This window comes from Xiphias gladius, unplaced genomic scaffold, assembly GCF_016859285.1.
Source record: "Xiphias gladius isolate SHS-SW01 ecotype Sanya breed wild unplaced genomic scaffold, ASM1685928v1 HiC_scaffold_1473, whole genome shotgun sequence".
In the NCBI taxonomy this organism is placed as follows: domain Eukaryota; kingdom Metazoa; phylum Chordata; class Actinopteri; order Istiophoriformes; family Xiphiidae; genus Xiphias; species Xiphias gladius.
Window position 1 is genome coordinate 124,027 of NW_024401803.1, and position 16,229 is coordinate 140,255.

Genomic DNA, 16,229 nt, shown 5'->3' on the forward strand with positions numbered 1-16,229 from the left:
TCGTGCAAATCTGCGCCATCTAGCAAACATGAATTCCTGGAGAAGCATCTTGCAATTTGTTTGAGCTGTTGTAATGCTTCACTGTGATTGGCTCAGCTGTTTCAAAATGATGAAACCAGTGATATGACTGGCTCTGAGCATATTTAGTAATCACCACACCCTCCAATCTACAGTATATTCACCTTCACCTACCCCTTTTGCACTTTGCTGCTGCACATTCATGAACCAAAATACCAGGTGGAGATGGCCACACAATCTGTGCATCCAAGATGTATCACTCTGCACTTGTTGTTGCGCAATTAAAATAGAGACCACTGTATGTGTGTTTTTTCTCATCTGGATTTGCTTTTCTTTATATTGTGTCCTCCAGTATAAAGCGCAGTAACTGTTACATGGTGTGGGCTGGAGAGAGCAGCAGTCCTGGTCAGGGGAGGAACAACAACGGTTTCGAGATTGGCTGTCTAGTCGACACGACAAATGGTCTGCTGACCTTCACTGCCAACGGCAAAGAGCTCAGCACATATTACCAGGTGAATATTTGATATAGTGTAACAGATTTCGGACTGTTCCTTTTTCTTTGATTCCTGGTTCCTTCTTCTTCTCCCTTCCCAACTGTTTCTTTCATTCTACAATCTATTTTATCTTTTAGTTTGCTTCCTACACAAACATTTGCCTCCTTCATTCCTGCCTTGTTCTTTCTCTTTCTTCTCATGTAGTTTGTTTTGCTTCTAACATAAGACCCTCTCACTATGGCAGTCTGGCAACACCTATATTAAAACCCCTTTCATCTGTTCTGCAATATTTGTTAAACTCCAACTGAAACTAAACTGCATGTCACTGGCTGACGGTAACACTGCTTAACAGCCCCAGCATATTCAGCTTTCTGACATACATTGGCCTGCCAACTCAGAGGCTTGCAGCCTAAAGGAATATTTCTGAAAAAGACTATTTTTTTCCTCCCTTTCAAAAAAAAAAAAAAAAAATACATTTAAAAATCATTTTGACTTGATGTATGAGAGTAAAAAAGAAATGGCTACCTGTGATTTCAGTTGGACTTTAATAACTAAGCACTCTCTCCTCTCCAAAGGTGGAGCCCAGCACTAAGCTTTTCCCTGCAGTCTTTGCCAAGGCCACAAGCCCCAATGTCTTCCAGTTTGAACTGGGGCGAATAAAGGTAAGGAGGCCACACACAAATACATATATACACACAAACAGCTTCATCACCAAATTAAAGTAACTGGGGTACTGTTCTAGCTGTTCTCTACTGCTGACAGAACTTGAGTGCTTTTCTGAAATTCAGATTTTCCAGTTCTGTAGGCACTGTGGTCCGAGTACAATAATTCCTCTGTTGATCTGCCGAAAAATCTCCATCTCATATTGAGAAGAGAGCTTACTGACTCTGCCTTCACTGCAGCTGCTCCATAATAAAAGCCTTCCAGTGGTACATCATTGGAGAGATTTTACTGTAAACCAACGGCAGCAGGAAATGAAAATGAAACCAAAATATTTCAGGGATGAGAGTTATCATTCACAGTGCCCATAACATAGAGTGACGTTATGGTCAGCACACCACTCTCCTCTCTTGTTCCTCTACCCCTCTTTGTCTGGTGTCCACCCTCTGACCAGCTCATCTTAGATAAGACCTGCCCCTTTGAAGTTCGATAACCAATCAAAATTACAAAAGTCAACTTGTGACAGTGACATAAACATGATATCAAAGGTCAGCAAAGTTACCCCTGCTGGGAAGAAAGAATCCTTCTCTGGAATGTGAGTCCAATCCAACTGAAATTTGCATGGTGGAAAGTAACACCTTATCTGATTTACCCGATTTACAAAGAAAATCCAAAATGGGTTTGAATAATGCTCTTTTGACCTTTCCAGCCTCATTTTATGTATTGTAACATTATCCAATATGTCTCGGTTTCTATCAGAATGTGATGCCTCTGTCAGCTGGTCTGTTTAAGAGCGAAAGAAGGAACCCAGTACCTCAGTGTCCTCCACGGCTTCATGTCCAGTTTCTCACTCCTGTTTTATGGAGTCGTGTTCCCAACCACTTCCTCAAGGTAACAACTTCAAAATATGTACTGTAGGGCTGCATTTTTTGCGTTTAGTTTAGTTTAGTTTAGTTTAGTTTAGTTTTTTTGGCTGACAGTTAAATGGTAAATGGATTGCACTTATATGCGCTTTTCTTGTCTTATTGACCACTCAAAGCACTTTACACTACTGCCACATAGACTCATTCACACACATATTCATACAGTGCTTTTCTATACATACAGCACTTTCTATGCATTTACACTCACACACCGATGATACATCAAGGGCAATTTTGGGGGTTCAGTCTCTTGCCCAGGGACACGTCAACAAGCGGACTGGAGGAGCTGGGGATCTAACCACTGACCCTTTGGTAGGTGGACAACCCGCTCTACCTCCTGAGCCACAGCTGCCTGTTCTGAGACGAAATGTAGAGAATGTACCAAAAGCTGGGACACAGCTTATGTCTTAAATTCAGCTTCCTTCTCAACATGACTCCCCTTTTTTGAAGGGTATCTGAAACTCCCTTTTTCTGGCTCAGCAAAACTGATTGCCTGACTGATTTTTGGATATTTTCCAATTTATTTTGCAAGCCCAATTGACAGATGTCTCTATAAAAACAGTATTGTAGTGATGCTGAGCTCCTGATATTAGCTGCTTGGTTAGTCTTATGTTACTTCCACACCCGTACAGCAGTGTAGCCAGTATGCATGGTGAACTGTCTGCTGTGCCTCACAGTGGGTTTATCTTAAGACAGTTGCCACTAGCCAGAAGTACTTATCAGAAAATAACATGAATTGTTATGTATGCTGTCTTTGAAGTATTAACAGTTTGTTTTTTCAGGTGTCAGCATCCAGAGTGAATGATAGACATGGCTGGCTGGTCCAGTGTAATGAACCTCTGCAATTCATGTCTCTGCACATACCTGAGGAGAACAGGTGGAGTACCCACATATACTTACACACAGAAACATACTAGTACTTTTACCTTTGTAACGACACTCATTGACATAATACATTCCCTAGCCCTTTACCCCAGCCTTAACCAACAAAACTAATTGCATAACCCCAACCTCTTACCCTAACCTTAACCTTTACCTAATTTTAATCTGAGCCCTAAAACCAAGTCTTAACCCTCAAACAGCCCTTTGAAAGTGTGTCGGAAAGTGAGGACCAAAATGTCCTCACTTTCCTGAAATGTCCTCACTTCTTTAGGGATATAACTCAAACTGGTCCTCACAAAGAAGTACAAGAAGTACAAGTACACGCACACACGCACACACACACACACACACACACACACACACACACACACACACACACCTTATAGTCTTCACCTTACAATTTAATTAATTTAAGTTAAATTTAAAATTTGCTTTTTGTCTCCAAAACAAAGTTAAATCCCCACAATCTGACTCTGTAAACAGATTTATGTCTCCTCATAGTGTGTAATACAAAAACACATTTTTTTCCTCTTTCTCTTTCGTTTCTCATGTAGACTCTCTCTCTCTCTCTCTGTGTTGTCCAGGTCGGTGGATATCCTGGAGCTGTCAGAGCAGAGGGACTTATTAAAGTTTCACTACCATACGCTCAGACTGTACTCGGCAATTTGTGCTCTGGGAAACAATTGGGTGGCACATGCCCTCTGCTCCCATGTAGACGAAGCACAGCTCCTACAGGCTATAGAGAATAAGTACATGCCAGGTAACACGCACAGCATATAGAGCAGAAAGAATAACTGCATGCAAAATACCAGAGCCTGTCCCTGAGGCCAGAAAATACACAGAGCCTGTCCTTGCTGTATCATACATCATCTGATGCATTCAGACGCATCATCAGTGATATAACCCAGGGTCATAGAGTGTTTCAGCTCTTTCAGCATCATACAATCTTGGCCAGACGACCCAGCCAGGGTTGATCAGGCCTCGGCTGGTGTCTTAAGTAGCACCTGACCACGGCTTGCTCCTCTTCAGCCACAGCCATCTCAAGGCCCTCTCTGCTAACTCTATGCTGGTTGTGCCTTCTTTCTTTGGGCACCTGTGAAGCCCAGGAGATGGAATGCCTTATAGAGGAACTGACCAGTGAACTCTCTGCAGCCCACTTCTATGGGCAAGCATTGTGCCCTCCACCCTTGCCTGTGGCAATCCTCTGCCATTTTTGCTTACTTGGCTCGCTTCCTCTCTGTGGCCTCCTCCATCTGTTCTTCCCAGGGAACTGTGAGCTCCAGCATGACCACTTGTCCTGACAGCAGCACTATGTCTGGCCTTAATGCCATCAGGTAAATGGGCGCCGGAAATCAAAGTTTCCTCCCCACGTCGACCTTCAGCTGCCTGTCCATGGTTGTAGCAAGGAGCCCTGTCTACGAGCTCGATTGAGGCTGAATCTTCTCCCCCGCCTTAATGAAGGGAATGGTCCACTGTGCTAGCTGGAGGTGTTTATGCTGGTTGATGGCCGTGCAAATGTTGTCAGCTATGGCCTTCAGAACCGGGTCATGGCACCAGCAATAGCACCCCTCTCCTAGAGGTTAAACATACAGTAATATTAGTTCATACCATGTAAAAGGCTACGGCGCTTTCCAAACTCTCTCCCTCAATCACTCATTCGCAATTCTTATATAATAAACTCAACAACTCCATGGTTTGTAGTCAATTGAGATTTCAGAGAATTATAGATCATCATTGCATTATATAGAGGTGTTGTGAGTTGAAATAAGTATCCAAATCCTTTACTTCATTAAAATTATTAATACCACAATTTAAAATACTACATCAGAAGTTTTGCTTTAATAAATTTACTTAAAGCATAAAGCTGGTATTACTGCATATTTTTCTTAATGTCAACAAATCCCATTCTCACTTCTTTCTTTCTTCCCTACTCTGTCTGTGGCTCTCAGCTCCAAGTCCATTGGTTCCTTCTGAAGACATAAATCTTTTAAAACGTCACATAAATATATCATTTTAATTTTTAAAAAAGTTCAGTTATTTCCCAAAACAGCTGCCCACTGTAATTTTAACAATGTGTGTGTTGACTATTTTTTGCAGCGGATTAATCCACATTTGGTGCTCTAGTGAGTATTTGGGGCAGCAGGATGGTGTATGTTGGATTCAGTCAAAATAAACTACAGTGTGTTTTCATGGTAATGGTGGTGAAGGAACATGTCACCCAGTAAAACAGTGTGACTCACTGATGTGTTTTTACTAATTTTTGGACAACAATGGAGCTCTCTGGCACACAGGGATAACATGTATCAAACAATGAGATCAGGCTTTGATACACACACAATACTTGTTAGTAGTAGACTTTCACTTCTGGTTTGGCTCTGTACATAGGATTTGTGGACAAGAATAAAATGATAGAACATCACCAGACCCATCCCTTACATAACATACAGGCATATTATTGGCAGAATGCAAATAAAATACAAAAAGTATTCATTATGCAGAATGGTGCCTCATTGCTGTTGTATATTATTGTTATTATCATTATTATCATTATTAATATTTAGTAATACATTTATGTGAAAGCGGAATTATAATGTTTTTCTTGATTGAGCATAAAGATATGATCATTATATTATATATAATTATATATATCTGTCTCTCACCCACAGGTTTGCTTCGTGCGGGCTATTACAACCTCCTTATTGACATCCACCTGAGGAGCTATGCCACGGCTCGCCTTATGATGAACAATGAGTACATCGTTCCCATGACGGATGAAACAAAGAGCATCACGCTGTTTCCTGATGAGAAGAAGAAACATGGCCTGCCAGGCATCGGCCTCAGCACCTCCCTGAGACCCAGAATGCACTTCTCATCTCCGAGCTTTGTCTGCAGGACCGGATCATCTTATTGTAACAACAGCAACAGCGGATCAGGATCAGGAGACTGTTTCCAGTATAGCCCTGAATTCCCCTTAGATATACTGAAAATTAAAACCATTGAGATGCTTACAGAGGCAGTGCAGGAAGGAAGCATGCATGTACGGGATCCAATAGGAGGCAGCACTGAGTTTCTCTTTGTCCCCCTCATCAAGCTCTTCTACACCATGCTCATCATGGGAGTTTTCCAAAATGGAGATCTGAAGAACATCCTCCGACTAATTGAACCATCTGTGTTCTCTGAAAGACGAGAAGAGCAGGAGGAGATTCACATGGAGCTGGAGATGGTGAGGGAAGTGGTGACTGAAGGAAGAGGGGAAGATGGAAGGAGGAACATGCCAAAAGAAGGACTGTTACAGATGAAACTGCCAGAGCCTGTAAAACTCCAGGTAACAGTTGTTAAACCCTCAGTTTGTAAGTCCAGTTATACTGTATTTTTCTTTTATATCAGATTAGTGGTGTATTGACAAACATAGCTTTCAATATTACAGCATTATATATAATCAGTTTTTTTTACGAGATTTATAACAAGGAATACACACTGGTTCAACATTTTTGTTTGTTCAAAGTGATCTTATTTAAAGATACAACAAAGCTCTTTTTAAAGTTACAGTTAAACGGGATATAGAATCACATTTCTTCCATATGTATATTTAGTGACACATGATGTACTGGTAAAAGCATTTGAAGTTACAGAAAACATCAAATAGCAGTTAAAAATCAGTGTAGTTCTTGATTTTCTCACAGACGTCCATAATCAACAAAGACCATGACCGAACAACAAAGGTTGCTGGGGGCAACACACAGTATAGACAACAGAGGAATCTCACAACCACAAAATATGCTAAAGAAGCCCCCAAAGTATACAGTCAAAGATACAGCAAGGCATTACCAAGTTCAGTACAACAAAAAACCAAATGGAAAGTTTGTTTGTGCAGAACACTGACATAGTATCAAAACCCCAGAGGAATGAGGCTGTTGTACGTGTCACAACATCAGAACATTTTGGCAACTTCATGAATGACTAAACAAACTCTGTATTTCTGAGGTTGAACCTTATACGTGGCAGAGGGACAGGCAAGTCAATTCAGTGATGCAGACATGGTTTTTAATGTTACATGTGCATCCTAACAGATGTTACAGGACAACAAGAGTAGGAAACATATGTGCACAAAGACACACACACACACACACACACACACACACACACATACATATATGTATATATATATATATGTGTGTGTGTGTATATATATATATATATATATATATATATATATATAAGATATATATATCTTATGACAGCATGCATTCCACTTCAGCTGGCATGGACTCCACAAGGTTGTGCAAAACCTGATGACCCATGTTCCCCCCGCCATTATTTAACAATGTTGTAAAAAGCTTGTTGTGATGTCATAGAATGCTTGCCTTTCGCAGTCTTCAAGAGTCCCCATAAATGTTCAGTGGGGTTGAGTTCAGGTGACTGTGGAGGAAAGTCCATGACAGTCAGGACTCCTTGGTCTTCTTTGGCCTTCAAGTAGGCGTGTATGGGTCCCTATCCTGGTGCAGTATAAATCCTTCTCTACAAAGATGCAAACCAGAGGGTATAGCATGTCTCTGAAGCATCTCTCCCGCTCTCTCTCTCTCTCTCTCTCTCTCTCTCTCTCTCTCTCTCTAACTCGACTAAAATTAAGGCTGCACACAACTTCTCTTTTAAAATCCAGCATCAGAACCAGGAAATAAAGATGATAAATTTAAGAAAAGAAACAAAATTGATGGTATTACTAAGAGATGATGGCAGTGGCAAAACCTTTTATTTACAGATTCACAATTTTGGTTTTTGGCAATTGCAAAGCAGTACCCTGGAAAGGTTTTCAATCTGCAAAGACTCTGCAATGACAGTGACACCAAACCTCCTGTGAGAGGGATGTCGTTTATCCTACAAACGTATTACACCCTTTTCCTTATCTATTTGACTTTTTCAACATGATATGTAGTTGACCTAACATAAATGTGATTGAATGTGTAATCTGTGTATGTGTGTGTGTGTGTAGATGTGTCATGTGCTGCAGTACCTGTGTGACTGTCAGGTGCGTCATCGTATAGAGGCAGTGGTGGCCTTCTCTGATGACTTTGTGGCCTGTCTCCAAGACAATCAGCGGTTCCGCTACAACGAGGTAATGCTGGCACTCAACATGTCTGCAGCTCTCACCGCCAAGAAGACCAAAGAGTTCAGATCACCTCCACAGGAACAGGTAGGAACATCACTGAGGAAAATTTAGGCTGGGCTGGAGGACAGAAGAGTACAGAAGAATGTGTTACAAAAAATTGTGAGAGAAAAATACAATTTTGAGTGTATTAAATCAGGTCAAGTCTAGCCTCTGCAGAAATTGGTAAAACCGAACACCACAGTAGAGCATAAAGTAAAATAGCTAAATAGAAGAACAGCATACAATAGAGAAAGAACAAAGCTGAGAATGTGGTGATGCATTGAATAAAGGGAGCTAAGATCAAGAACATATTCTATATCACCTTAAATACTGATGTTGAGCTGAAGCTTCTTAACCCTGGCAGTTAAGGGTTACTTTGATGCCAGTTACTTTCTCCCATTTTATGTTGAACAGACTCAGTCTCGCAGTGTATAAATCACCCATTTTTTGCTTCTTTGGCTCTTACTGCCCATGGAGACATTTTTTACCTAAATGCACTGCAGCCACAAGTGAAATAGCATCTTTGCAAAAAAGCCAATACAGTGTTGGAAACATGTTCATAATATCCCACAGAACAACAAAACCTAGGACCAAGTGTATGTTGGATTTCTGTGATGTAATCCCAGAGGTTGTTGTAGAGGTATGTAATGAACAGGACTTTTATCACAGGACTCCATGTGTTTCTGCAGATCAACATGTTGCTGAACTTTAAGGATGAGAAGCAGGAGTGTCCCTGTCCTGAATACATCCGAGAACAGCTGCTCGACTTCCATGAAGATCTGATGAGACACTGTGGTAAACTGCCAGTCAGCTTCACCTACATAGTCAACCAAACATTCAAATTAACTACAAATACTAGTTTGTTTAAAGGGGATCATAGAAACCAGTAATACAAGAAAACATAGATCAGTGCTATTTGTATAATGTATATGCATTAATTGAAAACATACAATATGCACTGTATACTGATTCCTCCATTCTGTCAGGTATAGAGTTGGATGAGGACAGAGGGATAGACGGTGACAGTGACTTCACCATCCGCGGTCGACTCATGTCGTTGGTGGAGAAAGTCTCTTATCTGAAGAAGAAGATGGCCAACCTGCCAAAGGAGAAAAAAGACAAGAAACCCAGTAAGTCCTCTTCACAATCTGATACACAGACAGACAGGAGTGAGGTAAATTTGAACATATGATTCACAAGCATAATATTATATTTTGGTTCTGAAAAAATACTGACATCACACACAAGAGGTCTCATAATTTAATTATCAGATTTTCATAAAATGTGTTGAGTAAATCCAGACTCCTGAGAGATAAATCATTTTGGTTTCAATGACACCATGAGCTTTCCTCTACCATCTCCTTCAAGACAATTTTACATGTTGCGCGTTTACATGTTTAACAATTGGAAAATAATCATTATGTTATCAGACACTTAAAGATTGTGGCAGGTTATAAACATTAAAGACTACAGTTAGCAGCATTTTAATGGGTTCTGTTGTTCAACCATGAATTTAACAAGGTCCTTGTTGGCAGTGGAATATTGAGAGGCTTATTGCTAAACAAGTAAATTTAATGAATATGGAAAATTTGTTAGGAAAATCATAATCATTTGTAAAAAATCACTTGAAGACCTACCTCTTCCCAGACTACTTACACAGCTAATATGCTCTTTCTTTCTCTTTCTCTCATCCTTCTCTCTCTCTAAAAAATTTTCTGTGCACTTGTGTGTTACTTCATGCACCTAGATCCTTGTGGGTAGGTATAGCGTAGAACAGAACAGAATGTTGAGGCACTTTTTCTTGAGGGCTTCTCCTTGATCTACTATTGCTTGGATTTTGCCTCAGTTATATGTCACTTTGGACAAAAGTCTATCTGCCAAATGAATGAATTTAAAGTCAAGGAAGTCAAGGGATATCTCTAATGGTTTAGTTTACTAGAATGTAACATAATTTAGTTGATTACCAACTTGTTTCAATTTATTTGTTTTGTATGAGCTGTTTATAAGTCCCAGTAAAGTAAAAATTACACGAAAAAGGGAGAAAAAAAATTTGAGAAGAAATAAAATTTTCAGATTATGAACCCCCAATCCCCCAGCACCCCCTTACTCTCTCTGTCTCTCTCTGTCTTTGCAGGTACGTTACAGCAGCTTATCTCAGATACGATGGTCCGCTGGGCTCAAGAGTCAGTTATTGAGGATCCAGAGCTGGTCAGAGCCATGTTTGTCCTGCTGCACCGCCAGTATGATGGCATCGGAGGACAGGTTGGTGTGTGTTTGTGTGTGTGTGTGTGTGTGTGTGTGTGTGTGTGTGTGTGTGTGTGTGTGTGTGTGTGTGTTCATTTTAATAGAAAGAGTATATAATTTAAGACCTGTTTACTCCCTTGCATTAAAGTATGGTAAGTGTTGGTCAAGTGTTTGTCAAGTGTGTGTGGCTTCATATAAAATCAATGTAACAACTAACAAATTAATTTGTTAGTTGTTAAATTGATTTGTTTGTTATGCATTTGTACATAATTGTCAGTATATATGCAACAACTTTGAGAAAATATGTACAGTACTGTGAAATATACCACATAACTTTCAATTTCTATATTAACCATTAATTATTTGCTGTGAAAATACACCAATACTTCTGGTGGGCGAAACATCCTACGGCTGCTCTGGGACGCATCATCAGTGATGTTTCCTGGATTAATCTCGGTGTTTCAGGTCTCACAACATCATAAATCCTCGCCCAGGCAACCCAGCTGGGGTTGATCAGTCCCCGACTTGCGTTCCAGCAGCATTGGACAATGGATCACCCCTCTTTATCCACAGCCACCTGGAGGCTCTCTCTGCTGCCTCTGTTGCTGCCCTGATGGCTGTTCTCTTTAATGGCCCACTCGTGCTCAGCAGGGTGTAGACTCATTAGAGAGGGCCGCCGGCAAAGCCTCTGCAGCCTATTTTCAACTGTAGTCAGTGTTATTGCCAACCCTGTCTCTGACATTCCTCTAAGAGTCCCTGATACTTGGCATGCTTTCTTTCAAATGTCCTCCTCTATGCGGTCTTCCCAGGTCATGGTCACTTCTATCAGGGCAAGCTGTTTTGAGGCCTCTGATAAAATGACGATGGCTGGTCGCAAAGACGTTACAGCGATCCGTGCCAGAAACTTGATTTGCTTGACTAGATTAGTTGCCAATCCTGTGCTGTGGAAACATTTGTCTCACAAAGTAGGACATCATTTAAATCAGATCTTTACTTATTTACCTTTATACAACTTATAATGATACAGTATCCATAGGGAAAAGAAATGGCTATCTATAATTATTAATGAAATAATTAAGAAGATTGTTTAACCATCATGTGCAATACTACTGTGAGAATTTAAATAAATAATATAACTAATTGGAGAAATCATAGTATGGAAGTATAATTCATTGTGTTAAATGGAATTTTTTAAGTTATGGAAAGTGATGACAAACTGTCTTGCTCAGTCTGTAGTCTGTACTGCTTCTAACAGGAAAATCAATTTTCTGACAACATAGGAATGTGTGTCTGTCTCTCTCTGTCAAGGTGCGGGCTCTCCCGAAGACCTACACTATAAATTCAGTATCCATCGAGGACACCATCAACCTGTTGGCTGCTCTGGGTCAGATCAGATCTCTGCTGAGTGTACGCATGGGAAGAGAGGAGGAGAAACTAATGATTCGAGGGCTGGGGTGAGGACACACTCATGTCATGCTCCTGAACACCAATCATATTTTTTATTTTATTGTATTTTTTAAGGGAATTTACTCCTCTGCTCCTCTTTTCTTTCTTTCTTGTTAATCAGTGACTTCCCATTTGTTATTTGACAGTTGGAGAAATATCTACACTGATCTAACTCAAAGCAATTCCCTAGTATAGTACTTCTGTCTTAATCTCAATATGTTCATGTATACTAATTAATGTTTCTCATTTAGTACTTAACACTGACTAACTTCATATATAATTATCTAGTCTTATCTCAAATTGAATCTGTAGTTAATATCAGCAAATTCTCTAGCGGTAGTTCATTAGCGCAGTTACATGACTGCATGATTGCATGTATATACCTTAACTGTAATGTCCAGAATACCCCTACAGAATTGGAACATACTTTTTCTAGCCCCTGAGATGAAGTATGACTAGAATAGATCGTATCTTATTGTATGCACCTTAGACCACTGCCCAGGGGACTCATGGAGTCAAGCTGCATTTAAAGAGGTAGTAAAAGCAGACAACTAATTCATTTTTCCTGCTGTTATTGTACAACATTTAACATTGAACTACACTTGTACAATTTTGCTATAAATTACAGAAAAGACACCTGATGAAAGTTAAACCGCTGTTCAAATCAAATGAATTAAATGACTAACAAAAATCTATTGGAAGCTGTAGGAAGTGTTGATATAATAATGTTACCTACAGCAGTCCACTGGCAAGGGATCAAAACATGGTGCAGTGGTGGATGGCGTTATTGCCGTGATAAAAAAAAGTTTGTAATTTTGTTTTTTCAATGAAAGATAAGACATTTTGTTACATATCTATTTGGTTTTAGCTGAGACCTGAAGGATGCCAAACACAGACCAGTTATAATGTACTGCTGACGTTCTTTAATACCACTAATGTTTAAGAAAAGGAAAAGTTAGAAATGTTCATGTTAATCTAATTTTAAAGACTCTGAGTTTGAGCTTATAACCCTGACTTCTACTGGGTTTTCTTTTACTGTGATATACTGTGTATAACGTGTTAAGTCAGTGGTTATAAACCTGATGAGAGCATCCATGACGTTTTAACTCCATTCTTCCTCTGTAGTGATATCATGAACAACAAGGTGTTTTACCAGCATCCTAACCTGATGAGAGCTCTGGGGATGCACGAGACTGTCATGGAGGTCATGGTCAATGTGCTCAGTGGAGGAGACTTGAAGGTATGAAGTATGTTGTTGCTGCAGAGCCAGAAAATAGATTTTAAGTACTAAAGTTAGATCAGGGTGTCGATGAAACCGGGACATGAACAACTTAAATCAATCACAAATCTGTTCTTCAGTACAGTACACCTAAGCGACAACATAAAGAAGGTAGTAAAGTAGAGATGAAGTAGTTCTGTTACTATTGGCATATAGCCTCACCTTAATAAAAATGGCTGGATGTGAAGAGATTTTTCTACTGCCTTACTTTAAATGAATGGGTTATCACATAGCCGTCCCCACAGTGTGTTTAAAACAGGCTTTTTTTAAATTGTACTTTTTTTCAACTGAAATACATTTAAATTTAAAGTAAACAAATAAAGTGATGACAAGACATTATGGCAAATATACCATTTATAATGACTGGACAATTGATGCATGATTTTTTTGCAGCAACTCTTTACATGATGTCTCTGTGTTTTTGCAGGAAATAACCTTCCCTAAAATGGTGGCCAACTGTTGTCGCTTTCTCTGTTATTTTTGTCGAATCAGTCGTCAGAACCAGAAAGCCATGTTTGACCATCTCAGCTACCTGTTGGAGAACAGCAGTGTTGGTCTTGGTGAGTGTACCTTATCCTGTATGTGCTGCTTCTGTTTGTTTTTCCTGACTTTCAACTTATACCTCAAAACAACCCTATCTCTGAGCTTTACAGGCAGTTCTTTCGACCTCATGGCTTGGTTTTTGCTCTGATATACATTGTCAGCTGTGAGACCTTGTTTTAGACAGGTGTGTGCCTTTCCAAATCATGTCCAATCAATTGAATTTACCACGGGGACACCAATCAAAGTCTAGAAACCTCTCAAAGATGATCAACAGAAATGGGAGGCACCTGAGCAAGTGTCTTAATAAAGGGTCTGAATACTTTCGTTAATGTGATATTTCAGCTTTTCCCTCTTAATAAATTTGCAAAAATTTCTAAAATTCTGTTTTCACTTTGTCATTATGGGGTATTGAGTGTTGACTGATGAAGAAAAAAAAAATATATATATTTGATTTTAGCATAAGGCTGCAACATAACAAAATGTGAAAAAATTGAAGGGGTCTGAATAGTTCCTGAAGCACTGTATGTATGACATACATACTGTATGTAGAAATAGCAATAAAAAAGCTTGAACCTTGAACCTTAAAACTCATTGTCAGCTACAGTAGAACACTAGTTATGTCATTGTCAGTGAGAGTAGAACTCTAGTGAGCTACAGAAAACACAAGTGAAAGCGACAATAGAATTGTAGTTACGACATTGTGAGCTACAGTAGAACACTAATGATGTCATTGCAAGCTACCGTAGAACTCTTGTGATGTTACTAAGAATGATGGAAGAACTCTAGTGATGTCAGTGAGAGCTACAGTAAAAGTGTAGAGATGTCACTTTGAGCTAGAGTAGAACTCCAAGCTGTGTCTGAAATTACCCCCTATTTTCTCAATACTGCAGTACATTTACTGTCCGACATTTTATTTGAGTGTCTGAATTCTAAGTCTAAATGTATCCACTATATAGTGCCCTCAAAAATTCAACAATGGAACGAAAAAAGAAGTGTCCGTGCCATGTACAATACTCTCTGCTTACAATCTCATAATGCAATGCAGTTACAGTTTACAGTTAGGAAAATTAACATTGTGTGACTCTATGGGTGACAGTTACAATGGAATGTGATGTTGATTAGTTAGTGTCCAAAATCTCAATTCACTGCTCACTATTTGGTGAACCATTGGGTGTCTGTTATATAGAGAGAAGTGATTGCGTGAATGAGGGAGAAGTGTTATCATTTGGAGGTACAGTATGTACAGTCATGTCCATGTGATTTACAGTAAAACATTTGTGATGTTTTAACTTTATGAATCTTTATTGAAAGCTATAGTAGAGCTCTAGTATTGTCATTGTAACATACATTAGATCACTTGTGAAGTTATTTTCAGCCACAGAAGAACTAAAGTGATGTTATTGAGAGAGATAGTAGAACTCTAGTGATGTCATTGTAAGCTAATTAAACACTAGTGGTGTCATAACTGTAATGATGACCATGTGAGCCATTGAAGAACACCACCAATGTCTTGAGATCTATTGTAGAACACAGTGATGTCATAAAAAGCTATAGTAGAACTGTAGTGATGTCAATATGAGTGACAATAGAATATAAGTGATGTCATCTAACAAGTAATGTCATTGAGATCTATTGTAGAACTCTAATAATGTCATTGTGAGATATTGTAGAATGCTCATGTTGTCATATCTAAAGTGATGTCATTGAGACTTACAAAAAAAATGTAGTGGTTCCACTAAGAGCCACAGTATTTATACTATTTAAATATTTGGACAGTAAGATGCTTTTTGTGTGAGCTGTTGTGAGTGTTGAGCTTTAAAAAATTCAATTTAAAATGAAAATAATGGATACTACATTAAAATGCCAAGTTTCAGCTTTAATTTGAGCAGGTCACATCAATATAGAAAGAACTGTGTGGGCGAAATAGCCCTTTTAACACACATTGCCCAAGGTTTAGGGGTTCGAAAGTATTTGGACAGATACACATGAAATCAAACAAAATCATATTTAATATTTAGTGGAAAATCCTTTGCAGTCAATGACTGCCTGAAGTCTTTGACCCACAGACATCAGCAGACACTTTGTATCATCCCTGGTGATGCTTTCCCAGAGCTTCACTGCATCCACCTTCAGCTCTTGCTTGTTGTGGGGTCTCTCTGCCTTTAGTTTGGTCTTCAGTAAGTGGAATGTATAGCCTTTGTTGCCCTTGGACCACTCTCCCTCTTCAGACCACTGACAGAAAGTACTCACCACTGCTGACCGGAAGCATCCCACATGCCTTGTCAATTTGGAGTCACCTGGCCATTATGATTTGACCCTTTTCAAATTTGCTCAGGTCTTACACCTGCCCGTTTGTCCTGCATCCATTACATTGACTACAAGAACCAACTGTTCACTGTTCATTAGATCTTGTAAGAATTTTATCAATGAATTCTAAAATCTGCTTTTATCTGTTCTCAAATTTGACAAGATCATTATTTTAGGTGATTTTAATTTTTACATTGATGGTCCCTCTTATTCCCTTGCCACTGATTTTCTTAATACTGCCATATCATTTAACCTACATTTAACATGTTTCTGGCTCCACACATAAC

General features: G+C 39.3%; 1 protein-coding gene across 1 annotated transcript in view; it reads left to right on the forward strand.

The window, feature by feature from the left end:
* The window catches only part of ryr2a (ryanodine receptor 2a (cardiac)), a gene marked incomplete at its 5' end in the record, with an annotated part of 184,614 nt that overhangs the window by 71,966 nt on the left and 96,419 nt on the right, over nt 1-16,229 (forward strand). The window contains 13 exons of the mRNA XM_040123032.1: nt 371-530; nt 1,088-1,174; nt 1,932-2,063; nt 2,878-2,972; nt 3,562-3,737; nt 5,644-6,302; nt 7,968-8,168; nt 8,813-8,918; nt 9,110-9,253; nt 10,258-10,385; nt 11,676-11,821; nt 12,939-13,053; nt 13,520-13,652. Of these exons, the coding sequence (XP_039978966.1) occupies nt 371-530; nt 1,088-1,174; nt 1,932-2,063; nt 2,878-2,972; nt 3,562-3,737; nt 5,644-6,302; nt 7,968-8,168; nt 8,813-8,918; nt 9,110-9,253; nt 10,258-10,385; nt 11,676-11,821; nt 12,939-13,053; nt 13,520-13,652 (2,282 nt within the window). The remainder of the gene's footprint in view (nt 1-370; nt 531-1,087; nt 1,175-1,931; nt 2,064-2,877; nt 2,973-3,561; nt 3,738-5,643; nt 6,303-7,967; nt 8,169-8,812; nt 8,919-9,109; nt 9,254-10,257; nt 10,386-11,675; nt 11,822-12,938; nt 13,054-13,519; nt 13,653-16,229) is intronic.